The sequence below is a fragment of the Enoplosus armatus genome, chromosome 24, assembly GCF_043641665.1.
Source record: "Enoplosus armatus isolate fEnoArm2 chromosome 24, fEnoArm2.hap1, whole genome shotgun sequence".
NCBI lineage: Eukaryota > Metazoa > Chordata > Actinopteri > Centrarchiformes > Enoplosidae > Enoplosus > Enoplosus armatus.
Genome location: NC_092203.1, coordinates 11,330,055 through 11,356,288, shown reverse-complemented (window position 1 = coordinate 11,356,288; position 26,234 = coordinate 11,330,055). Strand labels below are relative to the sequence as shown.

At 44.2% G+C, this 26,234-nt stretch overlaps 2 protein-coding genes across 3 annotated transcripts; both read left to right on the top strand.

The window, feature by feature from the left end:
* The first annotated feature begins 197 nt into the window (after positions 1-197).
* Positions 198-8,579, top strand: LOC139306547 (indian hedgehog B protein-like). Its single transcript, XM_070930439.1, has 3 exons — positions 198-497; positions 4,891-5,152; positions 7,882-8,579. The coding sequence occupies exons 1-3, from the start codon at positions 198-200 to the stop codon at positions 8,577-8,579; spliced, it is 1,260 nt and encodes a 419-aa protein (XP_070786540.1).
* A 1,988-nt stretch (positions 8,580-10,567) lies between these two features.
* On the top strand, positions 10,568-24,450 carry bin1b (bridging integrator 1b). Of its 2 annotated transcripts, XM_070930773.1 has the most exons (17): positions 10,568-10,648; positions 17,096-17,176; positions 17,354-17,408; positions 17,571-17,665; positions 18,366-18,461; positions 18,543-18,650; positions 19,850-19,935; positions 20,035-20,110; positions 20,198-20,253; positions 20,360-20,404; positions 21,178-21,219; positions 21,611-21,761; positions 23,041-23,061; positions 23,340-23,600; positions 23,862-23,915; positions 24,042-24,143; positions 24,325-24,450. In XM_070930773.1, exons 1-17 carry the CDS (start codon positions 10,568-10,570, stop codon positions 24,424-24,426), a joined length of 1,512 nt encoding a protein of 503 aa, XP_070786874.1. In that variant the 3' UTR covers positions 24,427-24,450. The 2 variants fall into 2 exon arrangements, with proteins under 2 accessions (XP_070786874.1, XP_070786875.1); XM_070930774.1 differs by lacking the exons at positions 23,041-23,061; positions 23,340-23,600 and having other exon boundaries at positions 21,178-21,220; positions 21,621-21,761.
* The last annotated feature ends 1,784 nt before the right edge of the window (positions 24,451-26,234 follow it).

Below are 26,234 nucleotides of genomic sequence, written 5' to 3'. Positions count from 1 at the left end.
GCTCGTCTCCAGCGGCGCACTGGCCACTTTTACGCGCCGGGAATGGCCACTTTTGGGGACTCGGGAATGAGTCCTGCTCCGTTACCTCCACTCTAAAATTATACAGGGGAACCCACGCGGGGGGACACGCATCAAAAGAATTACAGCGGTGACATTTTGGCCACCCGCCGGGGGGTTACATACCGGCCCGGGGCGGAATGCTGCTCCCGACGCTGGTGACGTGCCTCGCCGGGTGCGCCGTCCTCCTCTCGCCGGTCAGCGAGGGCTGCGGACCGGGTAGAGGCTATGGCAAGAGGCGGTCACCGCGGAAGCTCGCGCCGCTCGCCTACAAGCAGTTTAGCCCCAACGTGGCCGAGAAGACTTTAGGGGCCAGCGGGAGATACGAAGGGAAAATAACCCGGAACTCTGAGCGCTTCAAGGAGCTCACCCCGAACTACAACCCCGACATCATCTTCAAGGATGAGGAGAACACAGGTGCAGACCGCATGATGACACAGGTAACCCCCCCCCCCCCCCACCGGTGTTTTCAGCACTAAACCTGCTTGTTACTAAGTGCATTACTTGGTGCACTTTGCCCAGTCTTTCAACGCGTGGACACTGTTATCTTTTTCCGCATTTCTTGTTGACTCAAGGTTCGTCACTGCAAAAACAATCAGTCTTCACAAACCAAATTGTGTTGAACTCACATTTCTCTTCAGACATCATTTTAGTGCTTTTTAAAGGGAACAAGTGTCATCTTTACCAAAAGTCTTCCGACTGTCACTTGATTGAAATCACATTTGAACTGCTCTCTTTCCCAAATGAAAATGGTCTGAAGGTGGATTGTTCTTGCAGTGCTGCTCTTTGGGAAACTGATTACAGAATCTGCCTGTTTGCACAAGTCATTCTTCAGTCAATTCTCAAAGCCCTGCAGCTGTTGACACAGTGAGTTCGCTTCTGGATTGTGTAGGTGACCAGTTTGAATCAGAGCTCTCCTCTTCTGCTCCACATGAACTTTCAGAGGTTCACTGTGGGCAGCTCGTGCGTAAAGGAGGGCTACCCCGTCTAAAACTGGATGGAAAAGCGGTCGCTCTTAATTAAAACACTATGTCCTCTGTTTTACATCATGTTTTTTAGTGGAAAAACAGCCAAAAGTCGTATTTGGTTAGAGCCCGGGTCAAGCGTGTACTGATGTTTACCGTTTTCGCTTTTAGCCCGACTGGCCAGAGTTAACAGTCGCCTTTTGGACTGTCAACATTTTTTACGACACCGTCATTGATGTGGCCCCGGGTGGAATTTATTTGACTCCCAATTTCCCCAGGAATAAAGTATTTATATCTGGCTCTTGTGACCGCGGGCTTCCTCCCCGAGCTGCAGCGCTTATGTCCACAGACCCACGTGGGGAATGAAAGCGCGCACTCCCGTCTGGAGCTGTCACCTCGCTGCGCGCACTGCAAGAAATGTCCGCGGGAGCGAGTCACTTCGGCTGGGTTTCAGGGAGAACATGTGCAGGACAAGGTCTTTAGTCAGCAAACAGGGGTGAGTTAATGCGCTTTGTCTTTAGTGCAAATAAACCGGAGTCTGCTTTCTCTCCAGATGTTGTCCCTTTTCTTACTACTGAAGGTGCAACTGCAGGAGAGGCTAGAGAGATAAAGTCAGGCTCCTTGAACCTGAGGAAATGCGACGTTCAGACTCTCGGCGCAGGACACTTCTTGCAGCGCGCGCCGAGCCGCGTCAACGGCGCGGACCTGCGCACAATTTATGGGCTCCAAGCCGCAGGAGACAGCCTCCTGTTTGTCTTTTACTATTCCGTGTTACTTTTTGTTTGTTTTCGCAGCACACATGTGCAGAAATAGCCCACTTCACTTGTGTTGAAGCCGTAATTATACAGCTTTTTTTCGCCTCTTTATTTTTTATTCGCTTTTTCCTGGGCGCTCCGTGCTGCATACAGGCCGACTGTTCAGGGTGAAGCCACACTGCAAGAAGTGTCATTCCTCACGTTTAGTTTACTTTTCCTTCCAAACCACATGTAAGGACATGTCCATTCCATGCAGACGTCGTGCGTAAAAATGCAAATGATAGATTTAGATTTAAGAACATCCTCAAAACAATCTAATTGCATCGGAATCAAGAGGACAGTTTGTGTTTTGCAGATTCTGTTCCCTCACCTCAAGAAAGCAAGACTTTTAGACGCCACATGAGGCGAACTGACCTTTTCAGAAGGACATTTTTTGCAGCGCAAAGGTGTGCATAGGCGCATGCTGTCAGCCTGCGCGTCCAATGTTTGTGCAGCCAGCGGTTTAGTGCTTAAACCGCTCCTACAGAAACCCCCGTCGATCTGTATACCTTGAAAGGAAAACCAACAAAATGTATCGTCTGATTTATGAAGTCCAGCTCGTTGCTCTGACCGCAGAGAGAAAACATAAGACGTTAAAATCCACAGTGAACACCGTGAAAAGGGATCTGTGGCCACCGAGCCACGAGCTATTCTTATCACAGCCAACATGGAAACAGACATTTATAGCGTTTAATCCCACTTTTCACTCTCACCAGGCTGAGATTCATGAAATCACTGAGACGCTTTCAGGGGCTGCAGGAAAATGACAAGACGTCCTATAGTCATGCAGCCTTGATTTAATAAGACTTCGTGAATGTGATTCAGATTTTCTTTCATTTGTCTGTCAGTCAAGTGGAATCAAACTTCCCTCCTGGTTTAATCCTAATGGAGGCATTTATGGCCTTTAAGAGGTTCATGTTTTGACCTTTAACTGACCAGGAAAATGTAATTTCTCAGGATGTGAGCAGATGGGGGATTAAACTGTTTAAACATTGCATCAACCTGCATCATTCCTCCACGTTTCATTAAAATCGAACAAGTCGAGTGGAAGATATGCTGAGTTCAAGTTTAAAAATTACAGTTACAGCCCCAGTTTGATCAAGTTCCTATTGATTTGTTTTAGTTAGATCTTCGGTGTCCGTCCGTGCTTTTATTCAAAGCCTCGTCCATCCGAAACCACCAAGTGGTGGCTGAGATGTCCAGATTTTGAACTTAATCCGCTGGTTAGAGAAACAATTGACCAATCAGAGCTTTGTAGCCAGGATTAGCTTCCTTTGTAGCTGCTAGCAGTAGCACATAATGGCAACAAGCGCGGGAGAGTTTGACACAGCCGGACAAGTCAACTTACAACCAGTCAACTTAGACTGAAATCGACATATTTCTTTGTTAAGTTAACTGGTCATAGCTGCTTCCATTCAGACTTTAAATGGTGCCAGCAGGACGGGTACTTTACTCCCAAAGGTTATGGCAAAGCAAAATAGACACTGGTGAACATTAGCATACACGTCAGGCTGAATTCATGAATGAATAAAATGGCAATTCATTCTCATTGTGGGGCTATTCCTCCGCGATGTCTGCGGAAATCAGACACGCCTGTTAAATTCATCTGAAGCAGTGTGTGTGTGTGTGTGTGTGTGTGTGTGTGTGTGTGTGTGTGTGTGTGTGTGTGTGTGTGTGTGTGAAGTATCACGTTTGAGTTCACCACAGGATACACCAGGTGTATCTGAGATGTCACCTGAGATATTACGTGAGATAAATCCTGCTTGATGCCCCCCCAGCCGCCCTGACAATGCAGCCTGGGTGTGGATTAGACAGACGCAGCCGACTGGAGGATTTATATGTGAGAGCTGGAGGGGGGGGGGGGGGGGGGGGGGGGTTGAATGAGTCCTTCAATAGGCCCTCTCACCTTCTGTTTGCTCTCCCTGACCAGACTCCAGGTTTAGAGGGACGCTGAGGACCTCTTGTTCATGTAGCAGCCACCCCCCCGTCACCCCCCACCATCACCCAACCACCCTATAACCTTACAGTCCCCCCTTCACCCCTCCATCTATCCTCAACATAGCTCCCTTCGCTCACCACAGAGAGCAAACATGAGGCTGAGCCGGGACAGCAGGGGTGCATTGTGGGAAGGCTGCAGCCACAGACAAGGGGGAGAGGGGCGAGCGGGGTGACCGGGGTGTGACGGGGATTTGGTGAAGTGGATGGGTGTGAGCAGAATGCCTCTTTGTAGCCCACTCTTTTCTGACGCCCTCTGACTGGTTTAAAAGTTCAAGCTCAGAGTGCAGCAGCAGTGGGCGGGGCTTACACTCCGACATCCTCAAGGTTTCAAGTTCAAAGGTCAAGTCTGCAGTCTGTGACTACACCTCTGGGATTATAGAAGAAGATAATGTGACAGAAGGGTCAACAGGAAATACACCAAACCATAAACTGTTAAAGAATAGCATAAAAGGGTTTAGAAAGGCTTTTATTCCACGCTCCCTGTAAACACAAATGTGCCTGTTTCAAGACTCAAACCATCGCTTACAGCTTTATTTATCCCTGCAAAGATCAATTACACATCATAGGTAGGTCAACACGTACTCACACAATAAACAGGAGGAAATCATTCGTCGTTTCAGATATAGTTTCTTTCTCTCGGCTCGGTTGAGGGAGAGGGAGGAAGACTTTACTGCAGGTTTTCCAGAATAAAAGCCCTCTGGAAAACAGTAAATTCATCACATCTGCTGTTTTGGTTCAAACTGTTCCTGCCTACAAATGAGGACGGAGGACTTTGCAGCACCTTGTGCAGCACCTTGTGCAGCACCTTGTGCTGTTATGCATGTGGACGTCCGTAGTCTGTTTTTCGGCCCCTTCGTCCCAGTGAATGTGTCTGAATGGGAGCAAATCCCTGCAGCCAGGTTCCAACATCTGGAGGAAAGTTAAACTATCATATATGACTGTAATGTTCAGGTGGCCATATGGTGCATGTTTACTGTGTATGGACATAAATTCTGATCTGATATTTGTTCTATTAATGTGTGAAACAACGTATATTTGTACATACATGACCTAAGACTGTGTCTCCTTTGCTGCAGCGCTGCAAAGACAGGCTGAACTCTCTGGCCATCTCGGTGATGAACCTGTGGCCCGGGGTCAGGCTGCGGGTCACCGAGGGCTGGGACGAGGACGGCCACCACTCGGAGGAGTCCCTGCACTACGAGGGCCGGGCGGTGGACATCACCACCTCGGACCGAGACAGGAACAAGTACGCCATGCTGGCAAGACTGGCGGTGGAGGCCGGGTTTGACTGGGTCTACTACGAGTCCAAGGCCCACATCCACTGCAGCGTCAAGTCAGGTGAGGGAGGACAGGTGCTTTTGTTAAGGTACCAGAGAGCCTGTAGAGACCCTGATCTGCAGGCTAAAGTAAAGGCCTCAGTATGCTTCAAACGGATGTGTTCATACTGAACATATCGTATCTGCGAAGCTCTCTCACAGTATCCGTTCAGTGCAACTAAAACTGGCGGCCGCTTTTGTCAGGAACTGCTGCCTCTGCCTTTCCCTTTCTCTCTAACATTTTTTGTTTCGCTCCCCCGTCCCTGACCGCTAACTTTCTGTATGTTAGTATGTGGGCGCTTGCTAGCTCTTATATTTCCCCTCTTCTTCATCTGTCTCATCTGCCACTCACCCCATGTTTCCTCAGGTTAGACCGAGTTCTACATCACGCCTACATTTGTGCTTCTGTGAGCTGTTTGTGGCTTTTTTGCTTTCCTCACACAGACGCAGGCTCAGCGGTACTTTATACGACCAGGTATCAGGTGATTTCAGAAGAGGAAGATGAATAAATCAGGACCATGAAGCCTGGAAGTTCTTCATGTATTGCCACAAAAAAATGTAGATTTTGAGAAAAGTAGAATAATCTCCAGAGAAGATTAACATTCAAATACAACTAAAAGCCAGTAAATGTTAACTAGTGTATTAGATGCGAAGCACAGGCTGTGAGTAGTTAGTATTTCAGTAAGAGACAGTAACTGAGCTTAAAACTCTGGTCCATGCTCTGAAGCTAAAGATTAGATTTTGTAGTGGATTCTGCATCAATTTTGGACGAATTTGGCAACTGTGGCCAAAACTGTGGTTAGAAGTGCTTCTTATCCCGGACATACATGGCATGTTAACACGAAGTGGAACCTTGTTGTATGAAATGAGGTCTGCAGAGTGCAGACAGGACCACTCACATTCACATGAAGGTCCGACATATTGAACATAGTGTCATAACCATAAGTAGCACAAATGTGCCATCCAGAAGTGGACACACACATGTGCTGAAAGTCACACACTTTTGTAAAAATGCATCAGAGTTTAAACCCCCCCGACACATTTTACACTGAGTGGTAACTGAGATTTTCCTTTTCTTTTCCCTCTTTCTTTCTCCTTTTTCCTACTTTATCTCTCTTTCCCCTCCTCCTCTCTCCTTCCCTCCCAGATCGGGTTGCGAGGGCCCAGTCCTTGACTTGATCAGAAGGGCAACCAATCAAGTTGGTATTTTTTTTTCATGTTTTTGATTTCTCCTTTTTTTTCTCCTGTTTTTCCTCAAAATTCCTCAAAACAAGAAAAGAAATCGTTCTCTGGAAGAAAAATCCAGCCAGCTGATGAAAAGTTGTAACTGATGAGCATCAACAAACCCCCCCCAAATCCTTCTTAAAGGCACTTACAGGGGGGGTGGGGGGCAGCTGGACTGTAGTCAGCAAGAGGAAACAACCACTAGGGGGCAGCAAAGCAGCAGCACCCTGTAGATGAAGGCCTGGACTGAAAAAGAGGCGATAACTGAGAAAAAGGAGGAAACACAGGCATTAATGGAGCAAGTTAACCCATTTCACCTCAGACTTCTGCTGCTTTACACCAACAAGATGAGAAATATTCCTGTGGTCAAACCAGGAAGAGAGTTAGGAAGGTAATACTTTAAGTTTTTTACTTCTACCACTAGAGAGAAGTCACATTTTCATTTAAAAATCAAACTTTTTATGGTGTTTGATAATGAAGACCAGTGTCTATATGATGAAGCATATGGCTCAGGATTAGACTCTAAACTCTAAACAGTCAACATGGAATAGATGTTTCATGAGAAGCTGCATCTCTTAATCACACTTTCAGAGGATTTCGACTGTTTTTATGGATTTATTTAACCATTTAACTTGAGATACTCAAAAAGCCATAATTTAGACCCTTTACTATGTCGTCATCTCATTAAAAGAGCTGACATCCTGCCGTCTTTCAACGTGGAAGAGATGCTTTTAAACGTACTGGAGGTGAACTGGAGTCATGTGTCGGTTTGTCAGATGATTAACCTGCTGGCTGATTTTCCTGCTCGACTCCTTCCTCCTTCAGGTGACTTATCTTATCACCTGGCCTTGGCTTTCCAACCTTCCCCAAATATTTATCCCCAGATAGGCTTGAGACGGTCCTCAAGTGTCACTTTCAAGTGCGTGGACGCATTGTCTCGAACACAATCCTGCCTGGACACACATGTATACTCACACACACGGCCATTATTCAGGGCTGCAAACAGGAGCTTTTATCTGGTTATTGTTCTTTTATGTCCAATGGAGGACAGAAAAAAGTCAATATTTAGCTAAAGGGAGTTGAAAAGATTTATTGTGTGCTAAATGCCTTTTGTATGGAAGTCCATTCCTGCCAGGACGATAAAAAAGGAATGTTGATGAAATATTTGGAATGACAAAATAATGACTCTCGAAGTCAAAACTATGAGAAACTTTTTACTTTTTACTTTTAAAGTCAAATGTAGAATATAATAATTCAAACGTTTGACTTCATAAATCAAATTCTAAGATTTTGACCGACAAAGTCAAATATACGTTAGCAAGTCATAATTATGTAGATAATATAGATAATTAAGATAGCAATAAATAAAATATAATGCCAATACAAAGTCAAGATTTTGAATCAAGTCAAAATTATGAGATTGCAAATCAAAATATATTTTTTTCTCTTCCTGGCGGGACTGAGCTTCCGTACTTCCGGAATACTGACATCCTGTTTAACCTCCTTGTCTCTCTGTCTGTCTTTCAGACCACTCAGTGGCGGCTAAATCTGGAGGTTGTTTCCCTGGCGAGGCCTTGGTCACGTTGGAGAGTGGCGGGCAGAAGTCCATCGGTGACCTGCGACCCGGTGAGCGGATCCTGGCCTCGGCAGGCGGCGACGGCAGCGGGGAGCTGGTTTACAGTGAAGTCCTGGCCTTCCTGGACAGTAACCCTGGGACCCGGAAGCTCTTCTACACCCTGGAGACGGAAGCTGGAGCCCGCCTCTCGCTCACCGCCGCCCACCTGATCTTTGTGTCCGAGGGGAACTGCTCAGAGGGGGCGGTGCCGGCCCGTGGAGCCCTCAGGACTGTGTATGCCAGCGACGCCCATCCGGGACAGTGTGTGCTGGTGTCGGAGGGTAAAGCAGGACAAAGGCACAGCGAGGGGCGTCTGTCTCGGATCACCCGGGTCTGGGTGAAGGACAGCAGGGGTGCGTTTGCACCGCTGACCCAGCAGGGGACGTTGGTGGTGGACGGGGTGGTGGCGTCCTGCTACGCGGTGGTGGACCAGCACTCCCTGGCTCACTGGGCCTTCTCACCGCTCCGGCTGATCCACAGCTGGACTGGATCCACTGGGACCCGCAGTGACGGGATCCACTGGTACTCACGGCTTTTACACTGGTTGGGGAGGATGCTGCTGGACGCAGGACGCTTCCACCCGCTGGGCGTGGCTCAGCACGACAGGTGAGGAAGGAAACAAGGTGACACGGGTGGACACATCAAAAAGGAACCTGAACCTTCACTTTTTAACCGGGATGACCCCAAATACAAGCCTGTAGAGCTGTACAGGACCACGATGAACTACCTAACAAGATGGGAGACCTTCAGGTTCCTGCTGAGGCCTGATGGGAGTTTTCCGGCGGGCCAAGGAGGGAAGAAGAAGCTGTGAACTGACAGATAAATTCTCCCAAAACCACAAACACAGACCGCAAATAAAAGAGCACTCGGAGGCAGAATGAGCTCCAAAGAGTGCAGATGTTTCAAAGACTTCTGGTGACACTTGTATCCTTAAAACACTATGAAACAATAATCCCTTAAAATAGCCTTAAATCTTTAATCCACCCTTGAAAATGGACACCAAACACCTTGATTTAAAAGTAAGGTGTTTGGTGTGGGAGCCAGAGATCCTTTAATTAGTCCATTCTTTTGCAAGCCCTTAACAAATGAAGATTTAAAGGGTGCATGACTTCCTCCATACTTTACACAATAGTTATCACCTTAAGGAGTTTTTAAGGTTGGGATTCAGGTGATTTAATGTAAAGGGATAAATTAAGGGATGTTTTCATGTAATACTGTACATTTTAGGGGTTGTTCACCTCTTCCAGCCCTCAAATCATGCAGATAATCCATTAAAAATACCATATTAGATTACAATGAATTGTCTATACCTTAATTGGATCATTATTAACAGTTACCAAATAGCATGAAAGACATTCCTGAATTTCCATCTTAACATTAAGGCACCTTTAAGGTATACTGTAATGTAAGTCTGTCATGTTGTCTTTAAGTGTTTTCTACTGCTCAAGAAACCCTTAATCTGTGCAGAAATCCCTTTAAAAAGCCCTTAATACAATCCAATCCATTAATGCATCAATTCATTTACTTTTAATGTGGGGTAAAGCTTTTAAACACATAAATACTGAGTAAGAATCCCTTTTAAATATAATTTGCACTCAGTTCCAGCCCCTCAAATATGTAATGTTAAAGGTGTTTTACTGCTTTCAAGGCCCTTAAACCATGCAGATATAGTATCCCTTTAAACATCTTAATTACTTCATTATAATGAGTTAATTCGTGGCATTTTAAGGTCGAAACTGAGGGGATTTAGTTTCATAGTGAAGTCCACAGGGATGCTGTGCTCTTGTTGTATGTAACATTACTGCTTCAATACAGAGATTCTAGAATAAATGATGGTGTATTTAAATGTTATTTGTTTACAGAAATCCGATAATGTTTATGAAGTTATTTCAGGTGGAGAGATATTAAAAAGATTTATTTTTTAAATTAAATTATATAGAAATGAGCTGTGTGTGGTTTCATTTGTTCACTGTCTGATGACCCTGTTGACACGTGAACGCACCTTTACTGACATCTACCGGCTTCCTGTTTGAAAAGCAGGTGCACTCTTCTTCGTGTCTGTCAGTAAGTATCTGCAGCTGATCTGCAGAGGGGACCAGGACTGATTTAGCCCTCACATCTGACTGGAAAGCGTTGTGTGCACATAAATAAATCCGTGTGTAAAGACGGCAACACACCAGTTGCATGTATGCAACAGATGTCGGCTAATAATAACAACAACCTGCTGCGCCTTTAAGAGGATGACTGAGAAGGAAACCTAATATCTCTCCATATCCAAGTCAAGCGTGCGTCGACTAACAGTGAGCCGAGACCAGGACGGTGTCTGAACCTGTCCCTCTGCTCTGTCTTCCAGACTCCACCTGCTTTTTTGTTGTTTTTCGGTTTGTTTTGCCACACATCGGATTAAATTACGCATTGCACCTTTAAGAAGCTGTCCCCGGGATTAGAGTTACGCGCAGCGAGCCAAGTCGCCCTCCGGAGCGGTTTTACGCACCGTCGGTTTGCAGTGAGGGGTCTCCTTCAACGACATTTCTCCCTCTGCCTCTCTTCTTCTTCGCTGGTCCTGACACCGCCGGGGAGCCCTCCACACTGCGCGACATGGCCGAGACAGGGAAAGGGGTCACCGCCGGGAAACTGGCCATCAACGTCCAGAAGAGGCTCACCAGAGCGCAGGAGAAGGTAAACTTCTCTCAGCTGACCAGAGACCAGCAGGACACGGTGTCCTACTGTCACTGTGAAACCTAATCCCCCTACTTTTTTACCTTCAAATACTGCTCATTTACGCGTTAATAGTGACGTCATGAGGGCATACTTAATGTATTAATCAGTGGATTGATGTGTAGTACGTTTTCGGCACGGTTTTAAGGGGTTTTTAAGGGGTTAAATGGACCTTTACATGAACCCCAAATGCGGGGTCAACCCTGTGACATTTAACATTTGCCCCTTATAATAATGTACAGGCCTGTGTAATATGTTAAGGTATTTTGGGGGGGGGGGGGGGTTCTCTGCACATTTTAAGGTTTTTAAGGGTTAAAATCTCAATAGAATTAAAGTCATTTATCATCATAAACCTTAAAATTAAAACCTTGAACATTCACATGAATTGTGATATATGAAGTTATGACAAAGCACCCTGAATTTGCACTTTAAAGTAAGGGTGCAGAAACACTTTAAAAAAGTGATGGTAAATAAGTACTTGTAGTAAAAAGTTTCCAGGTATCTGAAGTTAAAGGCCGTTGGGGGGAAAGTTTACTTTTTGGGGGATTTTTTAGCTTTTAGATCCATTAAAGAAACGTACAGATCAACAAGTGATGAAGTGAAGAGTGCATAATGAGGGAAATACCATGTTGCACTGAGCTGAAAGACACGATTTGTTACCTCTGCTTTGTCACATTGAAAGTAAGACGTTTATTTGCAAATGAACCAGAACTCCAGAGTAAAAACCACCTCATGGATTGAAGAGCAGACTACAGGAGGAGCTCTAAGAGTGAGAGAATGAAACCTGATCAACAGTGTGTGTTCAGCTCTCTGTCTCTGAGTTATTATTGTCTGTCCTAATCACTCTTGTTGCTTAAGCCTGCTGAGGTTTTACCTTCTAATCACCTCAGGACCGCACCAGGAGCGCTGTCACTCAGTCAGATAGACAGATTTCATATTTAAACCACTCATTGTTGTCAGTTAGTTTGTCTTAGTGCTTCCTCGTCGTGGATCGAACTTGTGACTCTAACTCCTCCTATCTGCTCATTCCTCGTGGCAGCTGCACATATTTAACCTCCTGACGTTCGGATGCACGCTCCCACAGTCATTTTTATCTTTAGTTCTGAGAGTTATATTTTCTAAAATCGTTACAAATCACAGTGAGGTTTGGTTAAAGGAATTGTTCAGCATTATTGTGAAACATTTGTTTGTTGTTTGCTTTCTTTACAAGAGTTTGATGAGACGTTCGATATCACTCTCATGTCTGTGTGTTGAGTATAGAGCTTATGTCAAGAGGCAATTAGCCTAGCTTAGCATAAAGACTGGAAGCAGGGGGAAACCTAGCCTGGCTCTGTCCTTCTTTGTACCAGCACCTCCTGCATTTAAAACTTTGCTTTAGCAAAAGTACAAAAGTTTTAGCATCAAGGTATTTTCCAAAATGTTGAAGTTTAAAGAGCTTCCACTTTGTCGGAGTAACTTCCTGCTGCTGTTTCAACCCGATTGATCATTTCAGAAGCACTTGAAAGCACTTTAAACCGCAGTTGTAGCTCGCTGCTGAATGAAAAGGCATCCGTGTCCCACGTTCCTTCTGTCTTAATGTGAGAGCTTGTTGAGGAGGAAGTTCCTCTTCAATCTAGACTGAAGCTTGTTGTGGAGATATCGAGTCATTTCAGTTCTTTCATCCACGTTCAGCTCAGTATGCATCATGTGCATCTGTTTTTATCTTACTAAACTAAGCATTGCAGGAAGTGGTTAAAATAACACATCAATTATACACAGCATCATTCTAGCTTTATCATCTTAAATGAACATAGTTTTGGTTAATGCAGACGTCATCAGCCCACTTTTCATTATTAAAGATACCTCTATACATACTTCCAGACGGGGAGAATTAGGGAATTTGTCTGCAGGGAATATCAGCAGCATTTCATTCATAAATATACCAGAATGTGTGTTTTTGAGACAGAAAAAAAGTAATTGTAGAACCATTTTAAAAAAAACCCTCTATATTAAATTCAAATGGAGAGAATTTAGTCTTCTCTACCATAATTACATACCTGGCACCAGACCAGAGTATTTTAAACGTTTGGTTGATGGATGGCCAAGCATTTCTGGGTGGGGTTCTGCTGTGGGAACTCATGACCTTAATATTTCTAAAATCTTGGCTATGACCCAGATTAGATAGCATTGAAATGTATCTCAAAGCCTTGAAATCCAGGAATCATATGCAGAGAATTCAAGGTTTCTTCTCTTTCAGGGATATTTATCTTGAGGAAACCAACCTGCAGAATGTAGAAACGGATGAATTGAACTCTTCAGTGTTCAAATGCAACAAAAAAGCAGCATTTGGAAGAAAGTCTGTCAGACTTTCAGGAGATACTGAGCCCTTGAGCTGCTGGGAGTAAAGAGGAAGGTCAGAGTATCATCTTCCCTCCGAAGGCCGGCTGAGGTGGAGGAGGGGAGCGTCGGCTTCAGCTGTCTGTCTGCTGGCACGCCGCCCTCCACCCCTCACCTCATCCAACTCTCTCACTTTGTGTTTTTACTCTCCGGCGTCTCTCCTGTCCAGGGAGGAAGCAGGAAGAGGTTAAAAATGATGATAAAGATGAAACCAGAAATCCTGTAGCTGAGATAAGAATTTCTATTAGGCAGGTAAGACAAAGCTGCTGGATCTCAGGAAGCAGAGGTGTGGGCTTGAGTCTCCAGAAGTTTGTTTGGGCAAGAAATTCAAGCTCAGATGTTGGTTAGAAAAGTGTGAAGCTTCAGTCGGATAGTATGAAAACTCAAACCAGCAGAATTAAAACAGAAGAAAACAGCTGTTTCACTCTTCGCAGGGCTCCAGAAATAGCACTCAGGCATCAGTCTGATGTTAGTTCTGTACATTTACTCAAGTGCTTTCAGGTACTTGTACTTTATACTTCGGCTCCACTAAACGTTGGAAGCCAATAGTGTACTTTTTACATAAGTGATGAGTATCAGTAATTATAATCCTATAATATGTCATTTATTATATTGATATGTCTGACTTACTTACTTTTCTCTTACTTCTGGTACCTTAAGTACATTTTACCTGCAGCAGAGTATTTCTACACTGTGGTATTACTACTACTTCTTCCATGACTGCGTGTCTCTAAAGTAAGAGATGTTTCAGCTGAATACTCACTAAACTCGGTCGTTAAATAGCTGTTAAAGAACAAAAAGAGAGAGCTTGAGAGTGAAGTTCAAACCCCGCCTCCTGTCACACCTGAGCCATCACTGTGTGAAGTGGGCGTGACTGTCAGACCCTGTTCATCAATGTGACAAGGTTGAAGCATACTTACGCCTTAATGATGATGATTAATGCTGAAACACGTGAAGCGTCCGAAAGGAGACTGCGGCCATATTTCATTTCATTGCTTCTTTGTTTTCACTTTAAGTAATAATCTGATTATTAATCATCCTGAGCTTCTCCTGGTGCCACCGTGGTTGTCATAGTGATGTAATGTCACCCACTCATGAACCGGTCAGCTATGCCGCAGAGCATGCTGGGTAAAATTCCCCTCAGTGGAATCCGGATGAGTGCGATAACGGAGGAGGCAGGTGGGGGAGATGGTGCCCTTTAGAAAGCAGCCGGAGACCCGGAGTGGTGCTGGGAGTCAAAGAGGCAGGACCCCACGACACTAACCGCCCCCCTCTCAGCACCCAAAGCCCCCCCCCCTCCGAAAAAAGCCACATAGTGAACACTTCCTTCCCCCAAAACTTTCCTGCAAACTGCTCGGCAGCATCGCAACTTTGCAAAAGCAAAATAAAACAGTATTATCTTCTAACATAACTCAATATGATATGAGATTGTCTGTGTTTTAAACAGCTTTATTGAAAGATGTCAGCACAGGGAGCAACACATTACGGAGAAACTGAAGCAGGTTTGTTTGTTGCATCAACACTTTTACTCTCTCTACGATTACTCCTCTGAATCCAAAGTTACCAAACCTCGAAGTTGCCCTGCACACCTGTCTCTCCCTCCCTCCCAGGACTCCCAGCATGCTTCACTGCTGTGGGTGGGGCTCAGATGTGTGTGTGCGTGTGTGTAGGGGGGGTGTATCTATCTATAGCCCTCCTGGGCCTCCTCCTCATCACTCTTAATACCCCACAAACTGCCTGTGTGTGTGCTCCGGGTGTATTTTTGGGGGTTGAAATTGAACACCGAAGCGTGGCGGGCGGCAGTGAACACACACACACACACACACACACACACACACACACACACACACACACACACACACAATTACAGGAGAAAAGTAGGAAGTAGGAACCATTATACCTGAGTCTACAGTGTAAGCAACATTTTCCTTTCACACATGAACACACAGGTGGTTGCAGCATGGCCTCGTGATCTTTCCAGACTGTACGAGAATCACCTGAATGCACCACGACACATATGACTGGAACACAATGAGCGGACAGACACTGAGGGCTGTGAAGGATACAGCAGTTGTGTCGTCCAAATATAGGTCCAGATTTTAATAGCTACAACTTGTCAGCAGAGGATTTGAATCTGCTGCCTGAACTAATAAATAATAATAATAGTAATCATCTTAAAAACCTTTATTTATTTAGCACTTTTACGAAGTGATTCACAGCTGAAACAGATGAATGATGCAGGACGGCTCCAAAAAACAGAATTAAATAAGTGAAAATATATAGAGTGGACATGACGTAATAGAGACAGAGATGTTTTCCCTGTTTTCACAATATCCAAAGATGAATATTTGAATAAAGTGCCCTCTAAATATGAATCTACAGCAGATTATGTTGAATGTGTGTTTCAGGAGACACAAAGTTACTGTATCTGCGTATACAACTGCAGCACATCTTAATACATCGACCCTGAACCAGTCTGTTCCCATGATTGTCTCCACACAACACCTGGAGAAACTGTGTTCTGTGGGAGAAAGTTTGAAGCTGAAGTTTTGAAGTACTTGTACTATAATATAGCACATTATACTTAAAGTCCTCTTCATTTCTGAGGGAAAAGTCGTTTTTTACTCTACGATATTTATCAGCTTGAATTACTAGTTATAAAACAACACATTTGGACCTCTTGTCACATTTCAAATGTCTATGAGTACTTCTACCTTTGACACAGTACATTTAGCTGGTACTTCTGTACTGTTACTTCAGTATTGAATGAATGGTTTGACTGGCTGTATTTCCTCTGAGAGCTATAAACAGACTCTGGTTGGTAGAAACTGGCTCAGAGAGCAGGTGTGTGCTGCAGCAGTGGGGAAGTCCCCGTCGCGGTGTTGATCGTGGTTTGTGTATCCGTCACAGGATTAGGGCGGCAGGTGGTGCTGGTGGAGGCGGCGGCGCTGGAGGCTCGTCCATGAGCTCGCAGTCAGTCATCTGATCAGATTAGCTGGTGACCTTGTGCAACTAACAGCAACATAACGAACGTCTTGATTTCTCTTCTTTCTCTAATCCTGACAGTCGGTCGCCTCAGCCAACAGATCATTATTAATAAAGTATGATGTGAAACCCATGCTGTCGAATGGAAACACATGTTATTATGCAACAGAGGAAATGATCAGACCAGTGAAGGAGGCAGACTTTTCCTCACAAAGGTTGAAATAAAATAGAAATATAATAAATATAAAAATGAAAATAATGAATGAAATAATCTAAAGAATAAAAATAAAAGTCATATGGAAAGCTTCTTTTTCCCGTTGTGATGTTTTTGTTCTCTGTGACATTATTATGGATTATTATGTGGACGATGATGAAGTGCAACAGGACGGGTTTGAGTCTTCCTCTCAGGACTGTGTGGTTTTTCCGTTCAGCCATGAAATGTGTGTTGATGGTGGAAGAGACGGTGTTCAGGTTAAGGTGAGAGGAGACGGTGTCAGCACCCTCTGAAAACACCTGCGACCTTCAAACGCTGACATTGTAGAGATGAAGATGATCCTGTCGTCTTCTTCTGGCTCTTGTCAAAAACCTGGAATCTGATTTTGCCGATTGACGTGTCATCAGGTCACCGAGGCTTTGACCTTTGACCTCTATCACCTGGCTGCCAGACACAAGGACAAGACAGGAGCTGAAAGACTTTTTGTAGCAGTTTTCAGTGTCTCACTTCTACCAACAAGTGTTTTATGTGATTGTTGAAGCTTCAGATTGGATCAGATTGTAGTGTTTCTCTAATCTGAGTACACACACACACACACACACACACACACACACACACACACACACACACACACACACAGACACACACACACACACACAGCTGGTGACGCAGAGGAGACACATGGCTTTGACAGGCGGCCTTAAAATAGAGACATACATGCCTCCAGTTATAGATGTGAATAGACAGACGCAGGCAGATCGATCGATGGATTGATCGATAGATTAATAGATGAATAGATTGATGTTTATGTGCTCCTTTCGTCTCCTCTGCAGGTCTTGCAGAAGCTCGGCAAAGCAGATGAGACCCGGGATGCTGCCTTTGAGGAGATGGTGGCCAACTTCAACAAGCAGATGGTCAGGAAACCTCTTATCAGTTTTGGGGGGTCGTAATGCCTTCATTATACAGTGGACAGTGTAGAGCTGAGAGCAAATGAGCATATCTGAATACATTCTAGATATCTGAAGGTTAAATTCAGCTGAAATGACTCTCCCTCACTCAAACTCTTCTTTCCCCGCTGTTTGCTCCTTCAGGCAGAAGGCACCAAACTGCAGAGAGACCTGAAAGCTTACCTGACAGCAGTGAAAAGTCAGTTTGTCTTGATGCTATATACACATATACACCCCCAGCTGTGATCTACCGTTATATAGAAAGTACTGCTACCTGCTAGTGACTCTTTAATAATACGTCTGTAGGGCTCTACAGGTATGACTTCATGCTGATCCTCCTCTCTGTATTTGTGTCTTTCAGCGATGCACGATGCGTCACGGCGGCTTCAGGACTGTCTGGCCGACATGTACGAACCCGACTGGTTCGGCAAAGAGGAGATGGACACGTTGACAGAGGTGAGACCCGGAAACTCTTCACTGATGCACAAAATCTGCAGAATCAGTGACAGCGATTTGTTTTTCTGTCTCTGCTTCCACTTCCACAAATCCTAAAGCTATAAAGTGAGCGTTGTTCGGCTCAAACGTAAATGAGCACATCAGAAAAAGACACAAAGGAAATGAGATAAGATCAATGGCTTTTTTCTTGAAATAAGGAATAATCGGAGTCGGTTTCTTCCACAAATAATTCAATTAAAGAGCCTTGAAGTTCATCACTTTTTCTTCATCCTCCGGTGTCTTTTGCTTCTTTCTCTGCCTGCTAACACACTTTCTTTTTCTTAAATGCATGCGTCTCTCCTTCCATCCTGAAGGAGATGATAGAGAAGGAGATGGACAATAACTTGGAGGTAAAACGCAGACAGCTTCCAGTGTTTCCCGCAGGTCATGGGGGGGGGGGGGGAACAAAACATTTGATGGCGTCAGAGTGGACCATCATATGAATGTAAAAACAGCAGCTGTGCAGCTGTCGTCTAGAGAAGTTATTCTGGTGGTTATGGTTTCCAGTTGGGCTCCATGTGGGAAACACTGGTTCAGCTCTGCAGTAGAGGAAGTAGTGGCTGCTTTTAGAGCGCTTAGTTTCGTGTCAGCAGGTGCTTTAACTCCTCACAGCCGTGTTGGTAGCTGGAACAGAAGAAAACGGATGATTTGTGTGTTTCAGGACACCGACACGCTGTGGTTAGACTACCACCAGAACATCACGGACAAGTCTTTGATCTCCATGGACACGTACCTGGCTCAGTTTCCTGATATTAAGGTGTGTGTCTGTTCTGTGACGATGGTCTGTTTGTGGACTGCTGTGGAAGTTAAAGTGGTTCTGACCTGAGCTCTGCTGCAGGCTCGTATAGCGAAGCGCGACAGGAAGATGGTGGACTTCGACAGCGCCAGGCATCACTTCTCCTCCTTACAGAAAGGAAAGAAAAAGGACGAGGCCAAGATCGCCAAGGTAACCGCCAGTGTGTGTGTGTGTGTGTGCATTTATGTAGGCTGATGAATGGTGTGTGTTTGAGCGTGTTCTGCTGCTTATGCTAAAGTTTAAAGGTACAGTTTTTGACTTAAGGTGGTATGAGTTACTCATTGCATGGACAATTCATACTTCATACCACCTTAAGTCAATCTACCACTTTGATGAGTTAGCTGATTAACCTTAAGCTGATTACACTATTAACATGTTTGCGTTTGTCTTGAATTGTTTGCTTTTCGTTTTTCCATTCTCTCTCTTCTTCTTTCTTCTCTCTCTTTTCTTTTTTCTCTCCCTCTTCCTCCCCTCCTCCTCTTCCTCTCTCTTGCATGGTGTGTGTGGTTAGCCAGCAGCCCTGTTGGAGATGGCGGCTCCCAGCTGGGCTCAGGGTTTGATATCAGCCCACCAGGTGGCTCAGACTAACCTCTCCTACAACCAGGTGAAGCTCTGGTTCATCGCTGACTCCCCCTCCTCACCCCAAATCTGTGACCCTGCTCCCCCCCTGCTCCTCCACAGGCTCTCTACACGTGATCAGCGTTGTGAGCGGTGGCAACAAGCAAAGGCTGTTAAATCACGTCGTTCAGTTTCACTCAAAAGAAGGCCCCTACCATTATCGGTTTGGGTGGATGTCACCTCATTATCTTTTCATCCACCACTGGCTGCTGTCAGGTTACATCACAGCGCTGCAGACCCCTGTCTTTTCCCTCCAGTCGGTCCACCACTTTGGTCCAAACAACGATTTTATGGATTGTCATGAATTATTTTACATGCATGGTCCCCAGAGGATGAATCCTACTGACTTTGGTGGTCCTCTGACTTTTCTTCCAGCGCCACCTTGAGGTTGACATTTATAGTCTTTAGTGAAACTTGTAGTTGGACTACCATGAAGTTTGGCTCACACATGTCCCCCTCAGGATGAAGGGCCCAGGCAGCTCCTTCACTTCACTGATCATGTGTAGAGAGCCTCACTATAATTTGATCCCCAGTCCAAACTATTGTTGACATTGTTTTGTACATTTGACAGAGACATGCTTTTATTTACTCTTCCTCCCGATTCAGACTCTCAAACCCTGTATGTTTGTCTGCATGTACGTGTGCTCATGAAAAACTGTCTTTCTTAAACAGTTTGTATTTCACACACACACACAGATAGATTATTATCGTCTGTTTGTGTGTGTGTGCAGGCGGAGGAGGACCTGGGCAGAGCTCAGAAGATTTTCGAGGAGCTGAACGTGGAGTTACAAGACGAGCTTCCATCACTGTGGGACAAGTGAGACCGTTTTTTTCGTCTTCTACAAAATCTTTGATGACGACTCGGTCAAAATGTTTAAAAATGATTGTGTGTGTGTGTGTGTGTGTGTGTGTGCAGTCGTGTTGGCGTCTATGTTAACACATTCCAGGGCCTGGCAGGTCATCAGGAGAAGTTCCACAGGGACATGAGCAAGGTGAGTCAAACTGTTGATGAAACTGACAGCACTGGCTGTGATCGGGTGATGTATTGATCAGTCGCTCTGCTCTGTGCGTCTCTTCAGCTCAGCCAAAACCTGAACGACATCATGACCAAACTGGAAGAGCAGCGGCAGCTGAAGTAAGTCAACACAACAGAGTTTTCAGTCCAACACTTTAGATTTCAAAGATTTGTCGCCATGTAGAACAAATGAGAGTAATGGCCCTCACACCGCCCCCTACTGCAGAAAAGATGGTACTGCAGCAGCAAAGACAGGAGACTGTGCCAAGAGGTAAAAATCTGCTCCTGGTGTGATCCACACAGGCTGAGCATGCAGCGCTTTGCTCATTCTTTGTTTTTGGCAACAAGGGAATATAAACTACGGGGACTGCAGGAGATATGAAGAGTATCTGGAAAAATGAGTCGTAATATTGTGAATTAAAAAGGTCTAATGTTACAAGAATAAAAACGTATTTGTAGGAGAAATAAAGCCGTAATGTTTGAAGATTAAAATAATACTTTTATGCAACGAAGGTAATGATATTATGAGGATAAAGTCATATTATTGAAACGTATTCTTCTTAAAATGACAACTTTAAAATCTCTAGTTATTACACTGGGGGTTGTTATCTCCATGTAGCGGTATCTTTTTTTGTAATTCTGCTCAACTTATATCTGCCGTCCTCATCGTATACATTACAGTTTGCTTTGCTGCTCTTCTTAAAAGCATGAAAGCATTATTCTATTGTCAGAAGTCGGCTAGCTGAGGGGGGGGGGGCTCCTCAGGCCTGGGATTTGAACCTGTAACCTGCCTCTCTAACACAATAACGTTGTGTACATGTCGTGCACGGTCTGCTCTGGATGTGTGTCGCCTGACATGCAGAACACGTTTGTTTAAAGCTTGTTGTCGCCCTCGTGTGGATTGAGCTGCCAACTGCATGTCACTCATTCTCTTATCTCTGTATCTGCTGTCTCTCTTTCACTATCTCTGTCACATCTTTTCTTTCTCCCTTTGTACCTATTCTCATGCTCTTATCCTCCACTTTTTCTGTCTCTTTCTCTCAGTGAGGAAGCCAACCACAGCGAATCGGCCTGCTCACCGCCAAAGGTAAAACCAAACAGCACGCTCGCTCCTGGTAAACCTGACCTGTCCACATGAATGTATAAGCTGAATGTGTTCATGTATCTTGTCGATGAAGTTAAAACATGACAATGATGTTGGCGAATATTTAAGGATAAAAAGGAGCTTCATTACACAAAGATACAACCAGAAGAGATCGGCATCAAGTCAAAGGAGAACAAGAAGAAACTGATGATGGACTGAAGGCCTCAGTCTGCTTCGGGTCTAAAACCCTCTTTCTGACATCGAGTGAAGCCTTTAAGTCTCAATGTGAAACTCAACTGTCCCTCATTTTGTGTGTACTAATGTGTCTCTGTCTTCCTCACTTCTTTTGCATGCGTGCACGCTTGTGATGTGTGGTTTTGATTTAACCCTGCTGGTGGTGCAGAGGCCCGGTCCTCCTCCCAGCCGGCCTCCGCCCAGACTGACACCGTCTCCGGACCAGAGACAGCAGCATGCCGGCCTGTTGGAGGACGAGGCCTCGGTGCCTGACGCTAACACAGACTCCACTACCACAACCACACAGCAGGTCAGACTGATTATTCTACATCCTGGGTGCTTTTAAAAAGATCCGTCGGCATGATCGGAATCATCAACAAGTTAAACAGAAAGTAGTAGTCTAGGACATTCCTAGACAACTATAGGCTGGTTTGAACGGGAAGGTCAGTTAGATTAACTCGCTAAACTAGACCTGATCTGATCTTATGGGTATAAATAGAATGGCTATAGTATGTTTATTTTATTCCTTTACTTCAGCCTTTAAGGAACCGGGAAAGCCACAGACAGATTTCATATATCACAGCTCTTGAAGGATTGAATTGTATTTCATGTCATGAAAAAAACATCAGCCAACATCTTCATGGGGTTTTAACTGTCCTCAAATATCTAAATCAGTATTGGTCAGAGCGCTACTAGGAGAGATAAAATGTCAGGACTGCATTCTCTCATTTAGTGCTGTTTGAGATGTGACTCCAGTTTGCTGAACGTGACGCTTCACATCAGCAGCATTCATTTCCCCAGATAGTAAACCCTCCTAACCTGAGTGTATGTATGGATGTGTGTGTGCGTATGTGTGTGTGAAGCAGTGTGAGCCCTGGTCTGGGGTGAACCTGCTGGACTGGGATGTGGAGGTGTTACAGCCCATCACATTTCCAGCTCCCAAGGTGGGTGCGCTTTGTTAAGGTCAAAGGTCGACGGAGTCCTGAGGGGTTGAAGACTGTTTACATGCAGTTTAAAAAACCTGTTGGCTGTATTTAATATTTAATTTCACCCCAACTGAACTGACCTTCTCACAAAACCAAAAAGGGTGGAGAACGTCTTAAAAAAGGAACATTTTTAAAGGCTATTATTATTTTTTGGACTCTTTCACACCTGAACTGTTCACTGTGAAACCTCAGACATGGTGCTGAGATGAGCTTTTAGGCTGCATGTAAAAACAGGAAATATCTGACTGAGTGTGAGTGTCAGGAAACAACCCCCTAGTTTTTCTTTGTTTTGACTTGAACAAATCCACTGCATGGCTTTGTACGTGAATGCCCATTCAGCATCACTTTGCATGCAAATGTTTGTTTTGCTTATTATCTGATTTTCAGATTTATTGATGAAATGTATATTTAAAAGGACTCCAGGGGCAGTCAAGCTTTTTCAAGCAAAAGCTGCAAAACATTCTCAGGTTTTGAAGAATTGACAGAATTTTGAATTCCCTTAAACACACTGAATGTGCTACATGAATGTTTTATGTGAGTAAAGCTTTGGTGAAGGCTTCTTTCATCTCACTGGTTGTCTTGTCTCTTACTGCCCCTCCGAAGGAGCCATCATGGGACTCATGGGTAAGCAGGGGTTGTGAGATAGATGCAGTTACTGGTTTACTCTTTTTATATTTTTCCATATTAATGTATGACAGTGGAATAACTCTACTACATCTTTTTTCACCAAAACCTCCTTTGGCTTTATGAAACCCCACACAACCCCGGGTCATGACCTTTATTACACACTTTCAACCCTTGCCAACCCGACTGCTTCTCTGACATCCTCTGTCTACAACACGTCTTCCTCCCGTCCTTCCGCCTACCCGTCCTCTTGCTCCACAACCCCTGGCCTTCTCTAGCGAGAACAGGCCGCCGCAGAGCAGGAGCCCCAGCACGATGACGAGCTATACCAAGAAGAGGCCCGAGGTGGCTGGGATTACGATGAAAGCAACACCCAGAGCTACACGCAGCCCAGCTGGGATGATGCAGAAACAGCTCAGGGTCAGGAGAGCTGGAGCGACGATGGAGTCTTTGACGCTCAGTCGTACACCAAGCCCAACTGGGACGACGATGGCGCCCAAGTGGGACAGGGTGACTGGGGCGATGATGGAGAGGCCCAGGTAGGGTCGGATGGATAGGGAGGCAGGTGCGACCTCAGTGGGGTCTTGAAACAATCACAGGTTAAAGCCTGGAATTCAAGGATCCCTCAAATTCTGGTGACAGTCACAAAAACCTCTCTTCTGTCTTCTTTCTTTTTCCTACTTTGAACTCCTTTTCTTTTTAATGCTTCAGACTTTCTTCATTACACATCTTGCCAACTATATTAAGCATTTCATGAACTTCCTTAATAATACACATGGACCTTTTCTGCTCATTTACAGAGTGCGGTGGCCAATGGCTCAGATGGCGACCTCCCTCCAGGATTCGCCTACAAGGTTAAATGACTTCTCCGTGAACTTGTGAAAGGCAGTCATTGTTCAACATGCACTTTTTAATGAGATTGTGTTTTAGTGGGTCCATATTCAATGAAAACCTTTAGTTTGGCTGTATTTTTACTCCAGGTGAAAGCAATACATGATTACGCTGCCACTGACGGCGATGAGCTGGAACTGAAGATGGGAGATGCTGTGCTGGTTTTGGCCTTTGACAACCCAGATGAACAGGTCACTTTTCACTATCAGTTTATCTTTGTCATGTATAGTTGTCTCCTCCTCCTTGTATTTACACTGTGGATATATATAAAGAATAAAGTCTATGCTGCGTGACCGTCATTGTCTTTAAACCTTGTAAGTTACTCATTTATCTTCTGCCATGAAACTTTGTTTGTATTCTGTCTGTCTGCAGGATGATGGCTGGCTCTTGGGTGTGAAGGAGTCTCACTGGGTGCAGAACAAAGATATTTCAGCCAAAGGCGTTTTCCCTGAGAACTTTACTCAGAGGGTTTGAGGTTCATGCCACATAAAAATTCTGCCCCCCTCCTGTGCCCCGAGCTCTCAGATATCTTATCTGGTAAAGACATGTTGGAAACGTCACTAAATGTCTATTTACACACCAAAATCTATCGGTACATGATTAGAAATGTGCACTGAAATACAAGTACATCTCAATGGCTATGATACCAAATGATCTGTTTGTGCAGAAAGCAGTGCCAGTTAACACAGTTACTCAAACCAAACTGAATGTTCTCGTTAAGATGATAAAGAAGTAGGTTTTGCCCCGACACACGACCTTGTGGTAAATGATACACAATCATCTAAAATGTTTGAGTCAAATTGTACACCCAAAACTAAATGTGTTCATTTGTTTTTGTTTTGATTTCTTATTCCTGAATTATTGATATTTGTTCTGAACTCAAACACAAAAGAGTGTATTTAAAAAGGAGAAATAAGTCATGGATGGTACTGTATGAATGTCAAAATATGTTGTGTTGTGTATTGTCAATGTTTTAAGAACTTTTCACAGTTCCTTGCATGAAGCATTTGATTGTATTGTCATTTACTTTGTAACACAACAAACACTGTGACACCAGGTGGGATCGCTCTATGAAATGTGGCTGTGATTGTCTGAAAAATGCAGGTGTCCTAGAATAGAGCCCTGGAGAACACCACAGATATAAACAGTATGTTTGCAGGGCTTTGACTCGCATTATCAAAGTCTATTACAGTTTCTTGGGCTTGTAGGATTATCAAAGGGAACAGTAGTTTTTCATTTATTTTATTTGCCATTTTGAGGACATGACTTGATGTGTGGCTTACATTTTCTAATGCAAATACAGTTTTACTTTGATTTTTGAATCACCTTTTCATTGATGGATGAAATGCAAAACCTTCTCATCAAACTCAGCTGCTGATTCTTTCCTTCATCTTCTTTAGTTACCACTATTTATATCTATTTACCACAGCTTTAGATGTCATATGTAGAGACATTCTGGATCTCTGTGCTCTCTTGAACGGGACTGTCTGACTCTTCAGTCTTTGCTGCATGAATGATAACACTGGATCTCTACTGTGCAGACACATGTCCGTGTTTTTCCAGTAGAAACAATTTTAAACTGCATACCTCCATAACTGTGATACAAGCAGCTAAACGAGAGACTGAGGCTAAAACATTTAACATGTAAACCTTTGTTTGGTTCAAAATGATGAGCCTGTCATCCAAAGTAGTTTTAACCAAATATCTTGCAGAAACCAAATTTAAACCCATGCAAAAGATATTTTTACACTGTGTGGAATTAATGAATAAGGATCAGTCCAAGTGGTAACTAATGCACCATCTGTTGGATCAAATCAGTGTCATTAAAGATGAATGAAACAACATCTGCCGTGCCAATGTGTATTACCTTTTTACTTTATCTTGAATCTGTTTCGTAAGAGTGACATTTTCCTTACAGATGGATGTCTCATTTTCAAATTCAGTTATTAACGGTCAGTCTTTCAGGGGTATAGTTGGCACAAACATAACATCAGTACATTTCCTTCATTTTTAATAGGGACATTTCTGCCACTTGAGAAGAGATTTACAGGCATAATGATATAATAATGATCAAGTATCAAGAATCATTCCTCGCTATGATGTTCTTGTATTTTTTCCAAACCCTGCTGTCTTTCCTTTGTACAACACCAGGTGGCGTTGTGATCAGAATTCATTTTCTCGGCTTTGCATGTCTTCTGTATCTCAATTAAGGGTCAGTTTGAGAGTACACCAGTAATGTGAACAGAACATTTCTTCTCAGCTTTACTGGTTATAACAAGTGA